A 21,819-nucleotide genomic window follows, 5' to 3' on the forward strand; every position below is an offset into this window, starting at 1 on the left:
CCTCTTTCCATGTGTCTCCTCCTTTGTCGATTAAAGGTAGCCAACGCATCTGCAATTGCGGATGTCTGTAGGCATCGGTCACTTCACTATTTGGGCGATTAAGAAGGCCGCTCACTCGTTTGCCACCATGCCAGTCACTACATAATGTAGGATATCTTTTTTGCAATTCTCGATGAACTCATATGCATTTGCTAGCCAAAGTAATTGCAAGTAATATTTATACATAATTCATATTTAATATAAATATGAAACGTAGCCATCGTACTTATATTATATATATTGTGTTAAATTAAAATATTTAGGTGAATTCCTCCCCTGTGGAACAGAATTAGTCGCATGGGTTCGTACTCAAATTTCATTAGTGTGTTTTTCCAAACCTCCACTCTGAACTTGGACAGAAACTTTACTCGAATCTGTAATTTGGCAAACCGCATGCCTGGAATGCATGGAAAGCAAACAATGGATTGTTTTATGCAAGTTTTGACGCAAAATCGAAAGTCGATTTTTATTTCTGTATTGCAAATGACATTATTAAGTTAACGCCATCAACAAGGCCTTATTTCGCCACACTTTTGTGATCTGGATTAGATAATAAAGCTATAATTACGTGAACACAATAAAATATCAGCTATCAGATAACACACCCTTGATTGGCTGGAATCGAAAGCAAATGTTATCGACTTAGGTTCCCCGACGCTTAATGATATAAAATATAAAATTATTCATATTAAAAAAGAAAAACAAATATTTGTTTCTAAATCATGAACAAATGCGTTTTTTGAATTTCGATTTACATATGTACATTTATCCACCGTTCTTACGGCAAAGGAAAACAACAATATCTGCGAAGAAATTTCCGAGATATGTGTGAAGTCAATCAACGCGCACTGGGCCAGCATGGTAGACTATGGCGTAATCACCCCTAACTTGGAGTAGGCTCCGAGTTCCTCAGTGGGAAAGTATAGTGAGTTGATGATGAGGATTCAAATATCCTTATAGCTGTATAGGTATTTTATGTAACTTTCTTTACCTACATGTAAGTTTTATATGTTTTCTGATAGAACTAAACACGATAACAGCCCTCTGCCAGCTCAAATAAGCTTGTCATAATTTAGACTCTTATCATAACATATTACGATGTTTGACTACTGATATGATTCATCAGTACTAATTTTAATATCATGATTAAGATTAACAATATGGTTTCCATTAATGTTATATTCTAAAATTATTTCAGTGATATTTTTTCTGACTTATATTTGTGTTGTGTTCTAAGCGAAGCTGCGAAACGGTTAAGACTACTGTTTTCATCATCATGTACATAAAGTAACTGTCGACCGAGACTCCGTCCGCGCGGATTTAAAAAAAACTTAATTAATAGTGTGTTCTTCTCGACTTTGTTATAATTGTATGCCAAATTTTAGCGAGATCCATGCATCCTTTCTGGACCTTCAAACAAACATCCATCCATCCATCTATCCATCCGTCCAATCACACGCATTTATAAGATAGTAAGAAGTAAGATTTTAGGATGTTTCGATTTCATAAAAAAAGTAAGACATGGTGGAGACGCAGGTCTCATAGCCGGCCACGTAGAACACGAAAGCCTGCGCTGCAATCAGGCTACGAGTATAAGTCAGTTCAACTATCGTCATCTTCATTGTCGAGTTTCTTTGGTCCTTCGATTTTTTGTTGTCTTTACAGATAGGAGAAAATCGTAAAAAATTGGCAAAGATACATAATTTTGGTATATCATAATTTTATTACTCATTTTACCGCCTTATCTCAAAAAATGTACTTTGTACAGTAACAAACTAAGACCAAAAGTCTGCATAGCTACAATTTGTTTATCATGATAAATAATAAATGATGATTTGCTAAAAATAATTTATATTTCTTTGTGAAAAAACGTGGTATTGATATTGACTTGCGAAATTAAACAACTTTACAAACAGACGTGTTGAGTAATGGGATATGACTTGGAACTTAGTTATAAGATATTGTTTGAATTGATTGGATTAAGTTAGATACTCAGAAACCTTCTTGAGCTGTGTAAGGCAGTAGAATAGTCTTCTTAGGCTAGACTTAAGTTAGACTAGCGATCGCCAGAGATATTTTCAGCGCGGGATTACAAAAAATTAGATAATTTTTTAAAGCTTACATCGATTACCATCCAGTAAAAATGCCGTCATTACCGGTCTAGCCTTTACAAATATTACCCGAAACAAACACTGATTTACTGACAGTTACATAGGCAGGCAGGCAGACATACAGTCGGAACTTTTTTTGTTTAATTTTAATAATGCTTTTAATAGATACTCAAAGTTTTTCGAAGCCCAAAAAAGTGTTTAGTTAAGATTCTGAGTTGATCAGCGTATTATATTTTGGAGATACTTTCTCCATATGGCTGATTAGGCTTTAAGCTTATCATTTACTAGCCGTCGCCGGCGACATCATCAGGGTAGGAATAAAAAAAATAGTAGCCAATAATATTATCCAGTACAAACGCAGCCTTGTGGACAGACATACACACAGGCAGACGGACAAAAATTAAAAAAAATATATTTATTTAAAATTTCGCGGTAACACAGGTTTTAAGTTAGAACTATACAATTGCGTTCTTTTATACGAATTTCGATTACATATTTATTGCAATAATGCTAAGAGAACGTCTTTACAATGTTGCTTCAGTGAACTTATTTTCTTTTAAGGATGTCTTTTAGGATGCCAGAAACAATCGAACGAAAAACGTGGATTCTTCATGACAGTTGAATTCGATTGAAATATATTTGATGTCCAAATCGATTAATTCTCTTTAATCGATGTTTTAAGCAATTTATCTCATCACGCGGCTAGAAGTGATACATGTCAAATGCGGCCTATACTTTGGCCCACGCTATAGTTATTACTTACTGTTTTTAAAATTCTATAACGAAAGTATTTTAACTTTTCATTAAAAATTTATCGAGGTAAAATGTTAAGGTAAATTCCCCCCTTGGGGAACAGAACAGAACGTTTGGGATCGTAATCCAACACCGTTGGTGTATTTTTCGAAGGCTCCACTCTGAACTTGGACAGGAACTTGGCTACGCACACTCGGGATTGCACCTTAGCAAACCGCATGCCTGGAATGTAAACAGTTACACAAACGTTAATGTTTTTATTATCATAGCATTAGATTATACTACTTATTAGTAGATTGCATACGAAAGTAATCCGGGTCAGGGTTTCAGGGCGACGACACATAATGATAACCTACATTGATGATTATTAAAAAGAATCAAACGTGTTAAGACATCTTAAGGTTATAAAAACACGTCACACGTTGAGAGAGAGAGGCTCAATGAAATGTGACATTGTTCGACAAGGACCGAGAAGTGGTTCCAGATTATGTGACCTCGAATTTTTTAAAATATAGTATTTCGTATAATATTTGGAACTCTATCGTTATTTACACACCCTGTAGTATTGTCACAAACCGATCTCCTATGATAATCATTACATTGAGTAGGAGGGTCTCACGAACGTGACATGGACTGTGGAAGGGTCATCAGAAAACATGGAATTCGTGCAACGTATTTTTTGGCACCTTGTGGTTGTTAAATTCTTATTTGAAACTACTTTATAATTACCCTACATTTATAGAGAACATAATAGTAATAACAACGGTAGATAAAATGATACTAAGATATTAACTCTTCAAAAATAGATTCTTATCATTATTATCAATTTTGATCTTAACATTTATATGCACATCTTATATATAAAAATTCTCGTGTCACAATTTTCGTTCCCATACTCCTCCGAAACGGCTTGACCGATTCTCATGAAATTTTGTGAGCACATTGAGTAGGTCTGAGAATCGGCCAACATCTATTTTTCATCCCCCTAAATGTTAAGGGTAGTCCACCCCTAAGTTTTTTTTTATTTTTTAGACTAACACGCGAACGGAGTCGCGGGCGACAGCTAGCTATCATTATAATTCTTTTATATATTTAATATATAATATACAAAACATAATTAACTTATTAATAGCTTTGTAACATAATAATATGTTAATATCACAAATTGCTGTAGTTTAAAGTCTTCAGGAAATGTTCATAATACGGCTGACTGATTTTATAAGGTTTTACTTACCTATGCAGTTCCTAGGTCCAGTTCCAAACGGTAAATAAGCACATGAATGTCTGTTCTTCTCATTTTCAGGACTAAAACGTTCAGGATCAAACTTTTCAGGGTTGGGGTAGTATTTAGGATCGTGATGGATACCCAAAATATTCACAAGTACAGTTTGTCCTTTCTTGATAGTAACATTAGTGCCTGGGATTATATGGTCCATTTGAGCGTTGCGTTGCAAAGGATCTACGATTGGATATTTTCTCAACGTTTCATCAAATACTTGTTGCAAATAAGTCATTTCATTTAAGCAATCATAGGTTATGTCGCCGTTGTATCGTTTAAGAACTTCGTCAATTTCTGCAATTACTTTATCTTGTATATCAGGATTTTTCGCTAATTCATAAAACAAGTAAGACATGGTGGACGCGCTGGTCTCGTAGCCAGCCGCATAGAACACGAAAGCCTGCGCCGCAATCACACTATCAGTCAGTTCAACTATCCTCAGCTTATCATCATCCATTTTCTTCGTACCTTCAATTGTTTTCTGTTGTCTCAACTCCAAAATCAAATCCATAAAGTCCTTTCTGTTTGAAGGTAGTCCACCTCTTTGTTTGACAACAGTTTGTGCAAGGTTATCAAAGAACGTGTTTACGAACTTGGGAAATATTGATCCATTCAACTTATTTAATATCCCAGGGTACATCATATCCAATTCTCTGGCATAACTTGGAGTAAAAATCATTTTGTCTATTCTATTTAAAGTTTTATACATATCATCGTCTAAGTCCAAACCAAAAGCACACGCTGATATTGTAGCCATTGTGAACTTCTGAACGACGACATGTATGGGTTGTTCCGATTGTTTTGCACGAATTTTGTCGACATACTCAATAAAATGTTCAGCTCTTTCAGTCATAAGATACAACATGTTCCTCAATTTACCAGACGTAAAAACTGGTGTAAATCTGTTCCTCAGGACTTTCCATGAATCGCCATCAGCATGAAACAGGTTAAGTCCTAGACCTTCTTTACTGAATGAGATTCCTCTGTCGACGAATAGCTCAAAGTCTTTAATCATGACTTGCTTAATAACATCCAAGTCACGCAGCAGTAGACATGGTGTTGTCATTCTGTAAATTCCAACCACCTTCTCATTAGGATACGCATCGTAAATACTTTTGAAAACTAAGGCAGGATGCTTACGTCTCAATGCGCTTTCTTTAATATTTCCTAACAATGGTAGCGGTTTAGGTCCTGGTACATTTTTGTCTTTCCAGTAGTTAAAAGTCCTTGTAAAATAATAATACAAAAGTGTAGATACACTTGCCAAAATCACTAAAAGATATATCATCGTTGGACTGCGCGAAGCGACTGAACGACAACAACTCAAAACACACAGATTATATAAAATATGTTTGTCATGATAACAAGAAGCAATGACTTGATAAAATCGTATCTTTGAACATAAAAAATTTAGTATGTGTGTTGTAGACATGTTTGTATTTCTTTGTTTGTGAAGTAAATTATCGAGATGGAACCTGTACATATCTGCGAGGATGTTCAAGGATATGTGTGAAGTCAACCCGCAGTTGACCAGCGTGGTTGACTATGGCCTAGTCACCCCTAACTTGGGTAGGCTTCGAGTCCGTCAGTAGGGACGTATAGTGAGCTAATGATGTATTTTTATAAGAGAAACATTTATCAAAAAAGAAATCATATTTTATCGTTGTTATTGGATGAATAATATTTAATACAAATGTATATTCATCTATAAATGATAATTTTTAAATATTTATTGACTAAAGAATTAAAAGAAACCAAATTCGGAGTAATTTTAAAGTCTCAAATAGTTGGTTTAAGTAATTGGCCTTTTAATTTATTTTGTATCGAGTATTATTTTTTTGTTCATTTTTATTTTCAAAGCAATTCTATGCTTTAAAGACAGTAAACACTAAACAACCCGAAAATTGGTAATTATATGAAAAATAGTATATGAGAAATATATTCTGCGCAGATTTAAGTGTCACAAAATATATCTTAATAAGTGTGATATCACAATACCAAAACCGCACGCACGCAACCGCATGTAACTAACCTAACTGTGAAAACAAGATGTTCACCTTGAAATCGGACAAAAAGTACATTTGACGAAAAAATACCAGTAGGCGCCTAATATGAATACATAATGATTTAGATATTTTTAATGAATCCCGCAATACTTATTCAATGTATTATATCACAATTAGAGTTATATCAAATAATCCAAAGTTATTTATGGGCTGTTGTCGGCGACTATAAAATACTATCATCAGACATGTCAAAAGTTAGGAAATAAAATATTGGTTATGTTTAATAGTAAGAGCATCTACATAAGCGATAGGAACGCAAAACTTTATTAAAGAGTAGGTAAAGGTACATATTTTTAATTTACATTACGTACATTTTCTTTAGATTTTCTTATGAGTATTCGTTCAATTCACAAGTTTCACCAAACCATTTTTATGAACTGGACAGGGAACTTGCGTAAACACATGTTCATGCAAAATATTTTTTATTTGTTGTTGTATAAAAGCTTGTGTAAAAAATATAAAATATTGTAAAAAGAAAATGAACCAACTTGTTATATATCTAACGCCTGATGCATGCAACCACCAAACTGAACCGGTAGTAATACGTAGTAGAATATTTTATTTTTATTCTAGGCGCTATAATAGACTGGCAGCTGTTTCCCACGAGTTTATTCATGTAGAGTTTAAAACAAACTTTAGTTCCTCAGGTTACATCTTTATCGAATAAATTAAAAAAAGTCTGAAATACGTATTTAATTCTTTATTATGAGAAGTGTTCATGTAAATTTTCAAGCAATTCTGTTGAAGGAATAACGTTATATTGTTCTATCCAAATATTGATCCCCCCACTTTAGACCTTTAGGGAAATAATTTCGACTAAGTGAAACAGAAGCCCAAAAAAATTTTTAGTTTTTACAAAAGAATTTATACATTAAAACTGTATACGGCGGGCATATAACAGGCTAGTTTTCTTTTTACTCTGACAAAGTCGCAGGCGGCCGCTAGTCATGAAATATTAGCTATTATGTACACACTAGAACAAAACTGCGGTTACCCATAGTTATAAGTAACTAGACTGGACTAAGGATCTAGTTACTAACTTTATTTATAAATATAATTTATATTATAATATATTATTTTATTTATTTATTAAAAACAACTGCATAGCATCCTTACAGTATACAACCAATTGATACTAAACTCATTTTTATTACGTTATGTATACTTATTTTAATAACAACCATTTCTTATATTGATTTAGTTCTCATGTCCGTCGAATGATAGATTTCATTTATCTACATAAAACATTTAAGTGAATTCCTCCCTTTGGGAATAAAACAAGTCGCATGGGATCGTATTCCAACTTCACTGGTGTCTTTTTCGAAGGCTCCACTCTGAACTTGGATAGGAACTTAGCTACGCAGACTCGGGACTGTACTTTAGCGAACCGCATGCCTGGAAAACACAAAGTATAGTATCATTAAAAAATTGTATAATTCCAGCTAAAATCAGTCAGCTAAAACAATAGGCCAATTCCAATTTAATTAATTTCTTTATGACAGAAGAATACAGGACTAGTCATTATTTCTGTACTTGTGTTATTCATACAATTGTTGTTTTGAATAAAAAAAAATCACTTACCTATGCAGTTCCTAGGTCCAGTTCCAAAAGGTAAATAAGCACATGAATGTCTATTTTTTTCAATGTCAGGACTAAACCGTTCAGGATCAAACTTATCTGGGTTGGGGTAGTATTTAGGATCGTGTTGAATACCCAAAACATTCACAAATACAGTTTGTCCTTTCTTGATAGTAACATTAGTGCCTGGAATTATGTAGTCCGTTTGAGCGTTGCGTTGCAAATTATCTACAAGTGGATATTTCCGCAAAGTTTCATCAAATACTTGTTGCAAATAAGTCATTTCATTTAAGCTGTCATAGGTTATCTCGCCGTTGTATCGTTTAAGAACTTCGTCAATTTCTGCAATTACTTTATCTTGTATATCAGGATTTTTCGCCAGTTCATAGAACATGTACGTCATGGTGGATGCGCTGGTCTCGTAGCCACCGGCATAGAACACGAATGCCTGCGCCGCAATCACACTGTCAGTCAGTTCAACTATCCTCAGATTCTCTTTGTCCATTTTCTTCGGTGCTTCAATTGTTTTCTGTTGTCTCAACTCCAAAATCACATCCATTAAATCCTTTCTGTTTGTCGGGAGTCCTCCTCTTTGCTTAATCACTGTTTGGGTGAGATTATGAAAAAAATTACTTATATATTTTGGAAATAGTGAACCATTAAACTTTTTTAATATGCCTGGGAACATCATATCTAACTCCTTGCTGTAATTTACAGTAAAAATACTTTTGTCTATTTTGTCCAATACTTGGTACATATCTTCATCTAAGTCCAAACCAAAAGCACATGCTGAAATAGTAGCCATTGTGAACTTCTGAACGAGGAGATGTATAGGTTGTTCCGGTTGTTTTGCACAAATTTTGTCGACATACTCAACAAAGTGTTCACCTCTTTCAGTCATAAGATACAACATGTTCCTCAGTTTACCAGAAGTAAAAACTGTTGTAAATCTGTTTCTCAGGACTCTCCATGCATCGCCATCAGCATGAAACAGGTTAAGTCCTAGTCCTTCTTCACTAAATGAGACGCCTCTGTCGACGAATAGTTCAAAGTCTTTAATCATGACTTGCTTAATGATGTCCAAGTCACGCAGCAGTAGACACGGCATGGTCATTGTGTAAACTCCAACCACCTTCTCGTTAGGATATGCATCGTAAATGCTTTTGAAAACTAACGCAGTATGCTTACGTCTTAATACGCAATCTTTAATATTGCCAAACAATGGTAGCGGTTTTGGTCCAGGTACATTTCTATGAATCCAGTAGTTGAAAGTTCTTGTAAAATAGAAATATAAAAGCCCAGCTACACTTGCGAAAGTCAATAATAGGTACAACATTGTCGTACTGTCCGCTATTATCGAATGGAACATAGTACGGGTTGATGAGATTTTATATAGCTAAATTACGTTGTCCTTGAAGATTACAAATTAAAATTGATAGATCATATAAAAAATGTAAACGAGTTTGATGATATATTATACATCTTGCGACATTAAGGCGCCTCTCGAAGACTCTAGTTAACATTTTACAATAGTATGGGTCAAACTTTAAGAATTCATTCTCTCAGAGTGGTTTAAAAAAAATTAACTTACTCCAGCATACATTATCGAACCTGTTAAACATCAACCGGTGAAATTACACGTTACACGTTGGAGATTACACGGAATAAGCACCGATTTGCCGACAATTGACAACCGTTTTTTAATTTTTTTTTTGTTAAACATCGCAAATACATCGATTTAGATGATTTTTTTGTGGGGTAGTTTTTGAGTTATTCTAAAGTCAATCGGAGAAAGTACTGTTTTACTTTTTTCGATTCATAAACCTCACTCATATTTTATCGATTAAACCGGCTCAATCAAAAATATTTTGAAAGCAAAACTATCGTAAATTATATTAATATTTTATAAAAACCAAGTAATCCGATGATAAGAGAATAGTAAAATAATAGAATAAATTAGAAATAATTAACACGGTCATAGAAAATAGGTTACCAGGTCATGTTTAGTCGAATCGACCCTACTGATTCTTTTATCTACGAGGACAGACCAAAGAGTGTCATAGATAGTAAGACTTCCCAATATAACTTTATACCGACAAACTTATCTGACCCAGTGGGCAAAATAGACAAGGACATATACTTATGAGAAAGGCGCTAATATCGCGGTTAGTTATGGCAGGAAATTTATAAAACTTACACGAGTATAGAAAATAGTATTATATAAAAAAATGACATAACAGCAACAGTACGAAAAACAATGATCCTTACTAATATTATAAATGCGAAAGTAACTCCGTCTGTCTGTCTGTCTGTCCTTCTTTCACGCAAAAACTACTGAACCGATTTTAATGAAATTTGGTACACAGACAGTCTAGAGTCTGGGTAAGGACATAGGCTACTTTTTATCGCGAAAAAGGGGTTGTAAAGGGTTAAAAACGGGGTTGGAAATTTGTATGAAAGTATCACCATTTTTACAGATAGAAGATTAAAACTTATTTTTTAGGTTGTTAACTTGATTTAATTAAATATGAAATTCAATATTTATAAAATTTTTACCCCAAGAGTGCAAAATAACAATAGGCGTTGAAAGTTTGCATTACAGCATGTAAAGTTTATAAGAATGTTTCATCATCGTCAGCTCACCATACGTCCCCACCGAGGGGCTCGGAGCCTACCCTAAGTAAGGGGTGACTAGGTCGTAGTCAACCACGCTGGCCAAGTGCGGGTTGGTTGACTTCACACATATCTTTGAATTTCTTCTCAGATTTGTGCAGGTTGCATCACGATGTTTTCCTTCACCGTAAGAACGTCGGATAAATGTACATATGTAAATCAGAAATCGAAAAACACATTGGTACATGGCGGGATTCGAACCCAGGATCTGCAGATTGCAAGTCAAGTGCTTGACCACTGATCCACGTTAGGTTGTTAATTTGATTTAAATAAATATGAAATTCAATATTTATAAAATTTTTACCCCAAGAGTGCAAAATAACGTTAGGCGTTGAAAGTTTGCATTACAGGATGTAAGGTTTAGAAGAATGTTTAGTAAATTGAATGTTTTGTTGTTACATATTATAAGCGTTAGTAAAATAAGTAGCTTAAATAAATTAAATGCTACCCAAAGACAGTATTTCACGCAGACGAAGTCGCAGGCACAGCTAGTAATATATTAATTGATAATTAACTCTGTCTGCCTCGCTTTACACACTACAGCACGGCAATCGCGGTGACTGCGATGCCTAACACCTATATTAAACTCATAATCAACGCAACGTGCTCTACGATGACTCTCAGTTTTGTGATTTCACTTTTGTATGTTGTTTATCGGTGACTATTGTGTTGTGTATATTACAATTAAGATGTATCAGACTTTTCTTGTAACGTAACTGCAAGTCATTAGCGTCACATTTCACTGTGCAATCACGTAGGTCAAACTTACGATGTTGTATGTCACCGACCAAATGTAATTTTAGTCACTTCAAAATAGAACTAGGCAAATTTCTTTCAAAGAATTGTGAACTAAAGATATTATACACAATTTGACATAGACCATTTACAAACTTTCCGTTGTTACAGCGAAATTCTGCTGGCAAAATACTTTTTATATAGGTATTATTATCTCTGTTTTTCTCAACGAAAATGATAGAGATAGAGGTATATTTTTATATAAATATTTCAACCCAAGCAGTTTGGTTAACTTAACACATAATAGCTTCACATAAAGCTTACATTAGGATGTTTTCCTTCACCATAATAACAATGGATCAATTTACATATGAAATTCGAAAAACGAAAAATACATGGTGACATGGCGGGGATCGAACCTGGACGTTTTGATACGGTCTAGTTCAGTCAAATGCTTACTAATAGGGCCACAGACGACGCAGCGGTTAAACATTACAAGTTTTAGAAAAGTGGTAGATTTCATTTAATACGACTCTATGCTTAGTCTATTTCTTTATTGTCAAAGTATACAGCTTTAAAATATTTATCATAATAGTAAATAATAAGAGATATGCTGGGCTTATCGTATTTATTGAATACCGATCTTTTTAAATATTTATCACATGTATATAATTGAGTTCCGGTAAATTTAATGAATGATTTTTTTTTATAATTATTAGTGAATTATTAAATACTCTTGTTAATAAAAGTAATAAAATATTGTTTTAAAGTTTTACCTATTAACAAGTTTCTTCACTGTCACAATTTTTAATATTTTTTATTGATTTAGATCAATCACCTCATTGTGAATAGTAATCGAGAGGAAAAAGTGGAGGTTTGTTTTATTTGTAAAAAAAGGATTGAGACTTAAATGTACAGTAAATGGTGTTTAATTATCCTCCTGCAGCTACAATATGGTTTAGGACAAGGTTTAAAAGGCAATAATGGAAAGTACAGATAAATTCATACCGCTTGGAACGTATTAAATCTTCACTTTTACATGGTATGGTGATTTTTAAAACGTTTTTATATTTATTCATAATTTTTCAATGAAATTAAAACAGGAACAGAGAATCTAAGCCTATAAAGCATTGTCAAATATAAAAATTTAATCACAAAATCTATCTTCGCAAAATATTTAGTTCAATTCCTCCAATGGGGAACAGGACTACACGCATTGGATCAAATTTCACTTCAGTTGGAGTATTTTTGGTTGGCTCCACTCGGTATCTGGACAAAAATTTGACGATGCATACTTGAGACTGCACTTTAGCAAACCGCATTCCTAAAATGTAAAATATACACATCATCATCAGCTCACTATAGGCTCACCCTCTCCCCACTGAGAGGCTCGGAGCCTACCCTATGTTAGGGGTATTTAGACTATAAGTCAACCACGCTTGCCCAGTGCGAGTTGGTTGACTTCACACATATATTTGTTTTTGTTCGTTATACGTGATACGTAAGAACATCGGATAAATGTACATATGTAAATCAGAAATATAAAATAAAATTGGCATATGGCGGATTTCGAACCTGGCACCTGCAGATTGCAAGTCAAAAGCTTAACTCTTGAACCATCGACCCTCTAAAAAAATGGATCGGATCGACCGCTCCAATACCACGACCACACAAAATATTGGCGTCAAGAAGAATCAATTTAAAAATAACCGTGATGAATGGTTTATCTTAATTTCGTATTTAATTTATTTTCTAAATAATTATGTTGCGTTTTTAGATAAAGTTTCGTTTTACGTACCTATGCAATTTCTCGGTCCTGTTCCGAATGGTAGATAAGCACAGGTGTGTCTGTCTTTCTTATTATCAGCATTAAATCTTTCAGGATCAAATTTATCAGGGTTGGGATAATACTGAGGATCACGGTGGATACCTAAAACGCTTACTAGCACAGTTTGTCCTTTTATGATTATAGTGTTAGTTCCTGGCACTACATAGTCCATATCTGCATTGCGTTGCAAAGGATCTACGATTGGATATTTCCTTAACGTTTCATCAAATACTTGTTGCAAATAAGTCATTTCATTTAAGCAATCATAGGTTATTTCGCCGTTGTATCGTTTAAGAACTTCGTCAATTTCTGCAATAACTTTATCTTGTATCTTGGGATGTTTAGCCAGTTCATAGAATAAGTACGACATGGTAGAGGCGCTGGTCTCGTAGCCGGCCGCATAGAACACGAACGCCTGTGCTGCAAGGATATCATCGGTCAACTCAAGTGATCTTACTTTGTCATCGACCGATCCTTTTGATACTTCAATTGTTTTCTTTTGTCTTAGTTCTAAAAGCAAATCCATAAAGTCTTTTCTATTTGTTGGTTTTCCACCCCTTTGGTTTATAACAGTTGTCACGAGATTAATAAAAAAAGATTTTAAAAATTTTGGAAAAATTGAATTATTAAGTTTCAACAAAATACCAGGGTACATCATGTCTAACTCAAGGCTGAACTTAGGAGTAAAAATCATCTTGTCTATTTTATTCAATGTTTTATACATATCTTCATCTAAGTCCAAGCCAAAGGCACATGCTGAAATAGTAGCCATTGTGAACTTCTGTACAAGTACATGTATCGGGAGCTCAGATTTTTTTGAACGTAGATTTTCAACATAATCAAGAAATGTGTCACCACGTTCAGTCATGAGGTATAACATGTTCTTCAGTTTACCAGATGTAAAAAGTGGAGTAAAGCGATTCCTCAGAACTTTCCATGTATCCGTATCAGCGTTGAAAAGATTGAGTCCCAGTCCTTCTTTACTAAAAGCTATCCCTCTGTCGACGAATTGATCAAAGTCTTTAACCATTACATGCTTGATTACGTCTAAATCACGCAAAAGTAGACATGGTGTAGTCATTCTGAAAACTCCGACTACTTTGTCGTTAGGATATGAATTATAAACATCTTGAATAATTGTGGATATTTGCACACGTCTGAGAGCGGACTCTTTAATGTTTCCAAAGAACGGTATCGGTTTAGGTCCAGGAATATTTCTATCTTTAAAGTAATTAAAAGTTCTTGTAAAATAATAATATAAAAGGGCAAATACGCATGCCAGCAAGATTACGAAGTAAATCATTTTTGTACTGTTCGCGGTCACTTCACTTTACGAACTTGTGTCGTTCAAAAAATCTGAGTTCAATACATTCTACGTGTATTATTACTTGTATATATATTAACAGATAACGTTTATTATAATTCACTATCTGCATGACTTGGTAATAATATTATTCTAAAAATCCGTCTTAATTCAGTGCACAGCAACTAGGCATTTATGAGCAACCAAAAATTGAGTCATTGATGGATGGATGTTTGTTAGGAGATAACTCCAAAATGGCTTAACAGTTCTTGATGAAATTTGGCACACAGTTAAGTATTTTATTTATTTATTTATAAAGAAACTTTACAAATAACAATTTAATCACAGTCGCCAAACTGCGTAGCAGTTTGATGGCAACACTCATTTTCTTAAACTTAAGTTTCTCATAAATATTTACCAAATAATATAATATACGTATAATAGTTAAGGTATTTAAGTTTGTAGGAAGTATTTTTTTAGTTTACTGTCTGGATTAGCTCATAAGTTAGTTACTAATTCGCAGACAAAAGCCAGTTTTCTGAATAATTACAAAGAGGGTTTTCGCGTGCATATTAGTTTGTTTATTATGAACAGGGATTTGTATTGTGACGGCCTAGAGAATACAAGAATGAATCGATTTCGACAAGTGAGGTATGATTCGATTGATCATCTTCCCCGGAGTGTCACAGGTATATAAAATCGTTACAAAACACATATAGTGCAGAATATCAATCGGGTTTTTTTTAATGAGGTTAGGCTACTTATAAAATGTATTCTGCGGAAAGATGTTGAAAACACATCTCCTTCCAGTCGACTGTTTAAATTTAATTATTTTTTCAAATCCGATGCCATTGGAAATCAAAGATGGCCGCTGTCACAAAATAACGGACGACATATTTTTGAACAACCTTTTAATTTGTGGGTTGGACACATGTCAAACGAGACAGTGCATTTTTGCAACGAGCACATATTTTTGTATAGATTTTGCAAATTTCGACAACACGCACCCTGAAGGCCCAGAGACTGTGCCGACTTCCGACTAAGTGTACATGAGCTTACGAAAGTTTAAACCAAAGCCCCCATGGTTCTTTGTGTGAAATATTTAACGAAACGCTAGGATAAAAAGTGAACCACTGCTTCTTTTTTTTCTGTTAGAAACATTATCCGAGAGCGATAATAATTAATGCTGGTCGTATTATGTACAGTTATGATTCATATTAAAAACACAATATCATTGTTGAAAATTGCTAATTTAACAAAATAATTGTCAAATCATTATGAAATGATACTACTAAATAAACATATATACAGGATGTCTGAAATTGTTATATTTAAATGAAGGCATGTCAATCAAAAGCTGTTTTCTTATATTATTATACTTGAGGACTTTAAAGTAAATTAAAACTTGAAAAAAATTACGCAAATATCTCGAAGAGTCTACCTCATTCCATTTAAGCGGTGTATTACGAGATGTAGTTAGTAAATTAGTTAGTTGTATGGGATCAATTAGCAATTCCGTGACTAGCGCCTAGTACCGAGCAGTGCATTACGTGAGACGCTGTTTCATCGTCGCCCATGCAAGCTCTGCATAGGCAGTTATGACCGTCCTAAGTTATGGCTTATTTAAAAATAGTAAGGAAGCTAAGCAATCTGATAGTGGTTCGTCTGTTAATTTTTGACCGAGCTTGTTTAGACTTCCTGTATAATTCCACCTTGCCCCTAGAGTTGCATTATAGCGCATGATTTAAAAAAAAACTTACTAGGAAGGGAATATTGGGCCCTGAACCGACCACGCTCTGCTATCGAAAGCTCTGCGGGATTACGAGGTATAACTTTCACATCAATGGTTTCTTTGTAACACTACCTACTTCACGAATATTTGCTATGTAACATGTTACAGTACATCGCGTAACTTTAGTCAATACATTTACATTATATCTCCGGAAGGTCATAATTGAGCTTTAAAACCTACTAATTAGTCGTGTTAAATAAAAGGATTAATAGGTTAATAGTAATTATTTCAGTCAAGAAATCTATGATCCTCCTTTGAACACTATTCCGGACATCCTATATAATCTATTGGGGCAATTGCTTATATTTTGCTTAATCATGTTTATTATTTTATTGATAACCATATAATACAAAGTAAAAACATACTTCAAATAAATACTTGTGATTATATCTTTGACTTGAACAAACAATATGTGCTATGTTGCTTATGAATTAACTTTCAGCATAACAAACAGTACCTGAATGACCGAGCTTTGCTCGGTATTTTTTTTTTAATTGTGTTTATTGGAAATTATATTTAAGTACGAATTACTAATAAAATGATGAAAAATGAATAATATTTTTCGATCTTACCGATAGAAAAAGTTAAGTTTATGTTTAAGTTGATTATCGATAAAACACGAATAAAATGACATTTTCTAAAAATGATTCCTAGCTAGATCAATTTATCGCCCCCGAAACCCCATATCTACTAAGATATCTTTGGAACAATAGAATCGCACAAAAATGGACTTTAAATCTTCGTACGACTTCGACTTATTATTTAAAGTTTTTTTTAAAAGAAGATGAAGTCGCGGCCGTTGTCTTTTTAAAAAATAGTACAGTGAAAGCACCTTATTCGCGGTTCCGTTATTCGCGGTTTCACTTTTTACTATTCTCGGGCAAAATTCTCAATCATGCGGCACGAAGGAAACTTATAAGACATTTAAAAATACGAACTAATGCAAATCTACGAGTCAAAACAGTAACAACGAAAATACTGGAATCAATGGTTCTGACAATGTCATATTATATTATACTAGCTGTCGCCCTCGACTACGTCCGCGCAGGATTCAAAAATAGACAGTAGACGATTCTCAGACCTACTTGTATATAAAATTTTATAAAAATCGTTCAAGACGTTTCGGAGGATTACAGTAACATTGAGACACGAGATTTTTATATCAAGGATTACGTATATCGCTATTATTAGCCAGTCCAACAAAGAAAGAAGTTCATTGACTTTACAACTCGACGACGATGTAGGTACACAAGAGGTACATTGACGAATGTTAAATATGTAAAAGTTTTGTATTAAAGCATATCTTTCTGCCCATGCCACTTACGTGGAGTCGACGAAGCAGGTTTTGTATACATCAATGTTTGACTTTTTTTACCGCTGACTTAATATTTGTCGCTAGACTACTTGGTAGGTAAATAAATAATAATAATTTGTATTAAAACGTACAATGTATAATACTTAGATGTGTCCGCTTGCCGTATAATGACTGAACAACATAACTCACGCCCGTAACAAAGAGGGGAAGGCAGAGACCACAGCGCTACATTTGGCGCCAAACTGATATACATACGTCTCTCGCTTCTCCAACCTTCATATGTACATCTACGCACGTCGGTTTCTTGGTATTTTAATCTCTTTAATCTGGTATAAGTCCGCCTGGAACTTACATTATAAGATGGCAAACGAGCAAAGGACCTGTTGTTGTCGTCTACCACTGTCAAATATAATCTTAAATATGTAGTTACTCAACGATGATAACGATAAAACAAAAAAAACAAAACATGGACGCAATACTTTTTACAAGCAAAATACAAGGAGTCATTTTATTTTTTAAATAGATAGGCCAACGCGGGGTGAAGTGAGCGAGGGGTACGAACAGTATCATCAACAGGTTACGCTTTAGTTTTATCGCATAGAAAAACCGTATAGTGCATTGAAAAAAAAAACATTTATATAGTATATTAACCTAAATTGTAATGAATTTGTTTAAAAAACAACAACGATTGAACCTATTTTAACGATTAAGCATATCCTTTTAATAGCGGCCTAAAGGCTACCCTTTTATACCCCCCTTGGCGCTGTAAGTTTCGAAGACTTTGGTTTTTTCTGTTTAAAACTTATTTTTATATTTTCCTAATTACTCTACATTAAATAACTACAATTTTAAATTTACTGAGCTAATTAAAACATTTAAAAATAATATTGTTTTGAAAAATTATGATTAACTGTATTTTTTTTTAAATAAATGTGTTACTGAATGACGTATAGGTTCCGCTGATAATACAGGTTACTTTTAAATTCTACGTAATGTATATAAAAGAATCTCAGCAGAATATTGTCAGACACAACGAGTTGTTTCTCGATCCGCGCGTATCTCGCAAAATGGATTACACTTTTATACCGGTGATTTTAATATCATTTATTATTTTATTATATAGTTATTTTACAAGAACATTTAATTATTGGAAAAATAAAAATGTTAAGGGGCCGAAACCTGTTGTGTTTTTTGGAAATTTATTAGAATCGACACGACGTCGTAAAAATGTTGGTGTTGTTTTCAAAGAAATGTACGACGCCTTTCCAGAAGAAAAAGTGATCGGAGTTTATAGAATGACAACACCTTGTTTACTTTTAAGAGATTTGGATGTAATCAAACATATAATGATTAAAGATTTCGATTCGTTCGTGGACCGAGGCGTGGAATTCAGCAAGAGTGGTCTCGGAATGAACTTGTTCCACGCGGATGGTGATACTTGGCGGGTCTTGAGGAACCGTTTTACTCCAATATTTACATCTGGAAAACTTAAAAATATGTTATACTTGATGCTCGGCCGCGGTGATATCTTCGTTAATTACATCAATGAGATTTGCAACAAGCGACCTACAGAACTAGAGACACATTCACTCGTCCAGAAGTATACTTTAGCTACAATATCGGCGTGCGCATTTGGAATCGACCTTGATTCCTTCACTCCCGAAAACATGAAGACCTTGGAAACTGTTGACAAGCTCATATTTACTTCCAGTTATGTCATTGAATTAGATTACATGTATCCGGGTATACTTAAAAAATTGAATAGTTCATTATTTCCTAAAAAAGTTACCGATTTCTTTCATGGTCTTGTAAAAACAGTAGTGAAGTTAAGAGATGGTATGCCAACGAACAGAAAAGATTTCATGGACCTTCTTTTAGAATTGAAACAACAGGATAAGATAACAGGACCAAAGAAACTGGAAAACGAAAAAGAAAAGATTGTGGAGCTTACTGAGAGTTTAATAGCTGCACAGGCGTTCGTATTTTATGCGGCTGGATACGAAACTAGTGCTACGACTATGTCTTTTCTTCTGTACGAGTTAGCCAAAAATCCAGACGTACAAGAAAAAGCCTACGAGGAAATAGATACAACATTAAAAAAGTACAATGGAGAAATGACATATGAAATGCTTAATGAATTAAAATATCTTGAAAATATTGTTGCGGAAACTTTACGGAAGTATCCTCTCGTAGAACCTTTGCAAAGGAACGCAGCGATAGATTACAAAATTCCCGGCACCGAAGTAACTGTTAAAAAAGGCCAAACAGTTCTAATATCTCCCTTCGGTATTCACAACGATGAAAAATATTATAAGAACCCGGAAAAATTCGACCCCGAAAGATTTAATCCAGAAAATAGCAAAGAGAGGCATCCTTGCGCGTATCTTCCATTTGGCGTTGGACCCAGAAACTGTATCGGTAAGTAAACTAAGTGACTAAATCATTTTAAGTCTTCTCTAATTGATTTAAAATAAACTGTACATATTCAGACCCATCCAACAAAAAGGGTACTCATTTTACATATATTTTAAACTCCCAGACTCAAATACTTCTGTAAAAATGTTATAATATTACATGTATATTCAAATGAAAAAATAAAGCTCCTAAGTTAAAAAATTAATTGATTTACACTAAATTGTTTTAAGAATTAAGAAATACTTTACATAATATTGTACTACGTGAGACCGTCGCTTTAAACACAGGAGACCAAGTTTGGTTATGGGAAATTATTACTACTGTGAGGCGAATAAAACTGGCTAAATATCTTATATATTAAATATAGAGTTACTCTTTGCTGTCTTTACGAAATCAAGACGTGTCGCTGGTAGAATTATAATTGGCAAATTATTATTCATAACAAAAACTCGGTAGGTGTTGCGAATAGAAACAAGTTTAAAATATTTCCTGTTGTTTATTTCTGGTCATGCGATTGTTAAAAATATTTATGTAGGTGTCATTAAGTAGTATATATTATTCTTGTCCTTACGAGTTCAAACTAAAAATAATTTTGGATAAAACAGTTCATACAGTTTCTTGTTTTCGATTGCAGTGCCATTTTTACAAACGTACATTGTAGTCTCTGTTTTGTGAAAAATAACAAGAAGGTAATACAAACCTTTCGCCTCCGTAGGCTAAACTATACCAAGATAAAAATTATATATGAAAGTATAGCTAGTTAAATGTGCTAAATAAATATTTGTGCTAGCATATATTTTTTTCTTTTAAAAACATCAAATAAATTATTACGCTATTATTCGAATTCAATATTAACACGTATGTAATGTTCATTATCAGGAGAATTTAATGTAGATTATATTTGCCTTTTGAACTATATCATTTATAACGGTTTATGAAATATCAATGGAATAAAACTACGCACAACCGAAGATTACAACGCGCAACAAAGAAAGCAAAATTTTGCTTTCTTGACTTACATTGGTCAAACTGTATGACCCACATAAAAATTATATATGAACAAATTTCCTAAATTTATATTTTAATTGAAATCCGTCGCGATATCCCGCATTTATTCTACACTTGCCGCAGTTTTCTTATGCTGAAAGACTCAGACAAAGAGTTTAAAATACAATGTCATGGTTATGAGCCTGCGGTTCCGCATTAGCAATACTGCTAATCAAAGAATCTCTGTAGTGTAAGAACATGGTTAGGCGCTCACATAATTTATTAATTCTTTTTATTTATGCTTTATGTCACAAAACCCACGTTTTTATTTTCTCAGTTCCGCAATTAAAAATAACATTTAAGTAATAAAATTAGCATAATAAGCCTATTTATAATAATTTACTTATTTTTATATTTCAGGTATGCGTTTCGCTAAATTACAAAGTCATGTGTGTATAGCCAAGCTACTGAGCAATTTCCGCGTTACACCAAGCAAGAAAACTATGGATAGAATGCAATTTGACCCTAAACGACCGATAATGGGACCACACAATGGTGTTTACCTTACATTCGTACCCAGAAGTATTTAAAAGAATACCAATTCTCTTGTTGCCTAATTGTAATTTAAAATAAAATATATTTTTACAACTTTTGTTCATTACTTATCCTGCTTTTTATAAAAGAAACTCTGTATGTATGCTCTGCGATAAAACGAGTTCATTAAACCTTTGCATTACTGTGTATATAAGATTTAGACTTACAATTAGACCTGGTATCTACTAGCGCCATCTGGATCTGTTAATGGATGCTGAGAGATTTTTTATCAAACTCTACGATAACAGGCGAATCCAAGTACCTAAAGATAATGTCTGTTAGTTAATATAATTGTCTGTATGTACTTCAAATAAAAAAATATTTACGTATAACATTTATTACCTACAAACA

The 21,819-nt window shown here is 33.7% G+C and overlaps 4 protein-coding genes across 5 annotated transcripts; 1 reads left to right on the plus strand and 3 right to left on the minus strand.

Annotated features, from left to right (window-relative positions):
• Positions 1-269: 269 nt before the first annotated feature.
• On the minus strand, positions 270-9,195 carry LOC106119304 (cytochrome P450 6B5-like). Of its 2 annotated transcripts, none has more exons than XM_013314220.1 (2): positions 7,830-9,195; positions 270-436 (listed from the first exon to the last, which is right to left on the minus strand). In XM_013314220.1, exons 1-2 carry the CDS (start codon positions 9,193-9,195, stop codon positions 285-287), a joined length of 1,518 nt encoding a protein of 505 aa, XP_013169674.1. In that variant the 3' UTR covers positions 270-284. The 2 variants fall into 2 exon arrangements, with proteins under 2 accessions (XP_013169674.1, XP_013169673.1); XM_013314219.1 differs by lacking the exon at positions 270-436 and adding an exon at positions 6,699-7,643 and having other exon boundaries at positions 7,830-9,194.
• LOC106119301 (cytochrome P450 6B4-like) lies at positions 2,681-5,509 on the minus strand. Its single transcript, XM_013314216.1, has 2 exons — positions 4,138-5,509; positions 2,681-3,125 (listed from the first exon to the last, which is right to left on the minus strand). Exons 1-2 carry the CDS (start codon positions 5,468-5,470, stop codon positions 2,962-2,964), a joined length of 1,497 nt encoding a protein of 498 aa, XP_013169670.1. The 5' UTR covers positions 5,471-5,509; the 3' UTR covers positions 2,681-2,961.
• A 3,087-nt stretch (positions 9,196-12,282) lies between the features above and the next one.
• LOC106119306 (cytochrome P450 6B5-like) lies at positions 12,283-14,413 on the minus strand. Its single transcript, XM_013314222.1, has 2 exons — positions 13,033-14,413; positions 12,283-12,558 (listed from the first exon to the last, which is right to left on the minus strand). Exons 1-2 carry the CDS (start codon positions 14,363-14,365, stop codon positions 12,395-12,397), a joined length of 1,497 nt encoding a protein of 498 aa, XP_013169676.1. The 5' UTR covers positions 14,366-14,413; the 3' UTR covers positions 12,283-12,394.
• Positions 14,414-18,495: 4,082 nt separating this feature from the next.
• On the plus strand, positions 18,496-21,746 carry LOC106119303 (cytochrome P450 6B5). Its single transcript, XM_013314218.1, has 2 exons — positions 18,496-19,890; positions 21,295-21,746. Exons 1-2 carry the CDS (start codon positions 18,540-18,542, stop codon positions 21,462-21,464), a joined length of 1,521 nt encoding a protein of 506 aa, XP_013169672.1. The 5' UTR covers positions 18,496-18,539; the 3' UTR covers positions 21,465-21,746.
• Positions 21,747-21,819: the final 73 nt, after the last annotated feature.

This window comes from Papilio xuthus, unplaced genomic scaffold, assembly GCF_000836235.2.
Source record: "Papilio xuthus unplaced genomic scaffold, Pxut_1.1 DF827461.1, whole genome shotgun sequence".
Lineage (NCBI taxonomy): Eukaryota > Metazoa > Arthropoda > Insecta > Lepidoptera > Papilionidae > Papilio > Papilio xuthus.

Excerpts from the sequence above, each read along its gene's own strand:
- LOC106119301 (XM_013314216.1), bottom strand. The coding sequence starts at position 5,470 with ATGATATATCTTTTAGTGATTTTGGCAAGTGTATCTACACTTTTGTAT. Across the intron at positions 3,126-4,137 it reads TGGACCTAGGAACTGCATAG|GCATGCGGTTTGCTAAGGTG; the intron begins GTAAGTAAAACC and ends TTTACATTCCAG.
- LOC106119304 (XM_013314220.1), bottom strand. The coding sequence starts at position 9,195 with ATGTTCCATTCGATAATAGCGGACAGTACGACAATGTTGTACCTATTA. Across the intron at positions 437-7,829 it reads TGGACCTAGGAACTGCATAG|GCATGCGGTTTGCCAAATTA; the intron begins GTAAGTGATTTT and ends CATGCATTCCAG.
- LOC106119306 (XM_013314222.1), bottom strand. The coding sequence starts at position 14,365 with ATGATTTACTTCGTAATCTTGCTGGCATGCGTATTTGCCCTTTTATAT. Across the intron at positions 12,559-13,032 it reads AGGACCGAGAAATTGCATAG|GAATGCGGTTTGCTAAAGTG; the intron begins GTACGTAAAACG and ends TTTACATTTTAG.
- LOC106119303 (XM_013314218.1), top strand. The coding sequence starts at position 18,540 with ATGGATTACACTTTTATACCGGTGATTTTAATATCATTTATTATTTTA. Across the intron at positions 19,891-21,294 it reads TGGACCCAGAAACTGTATCG|GTATGCGTTTCGCTAAATTA; the intron begins GTAAGTAAACTA and ends TTTATATTTCAG.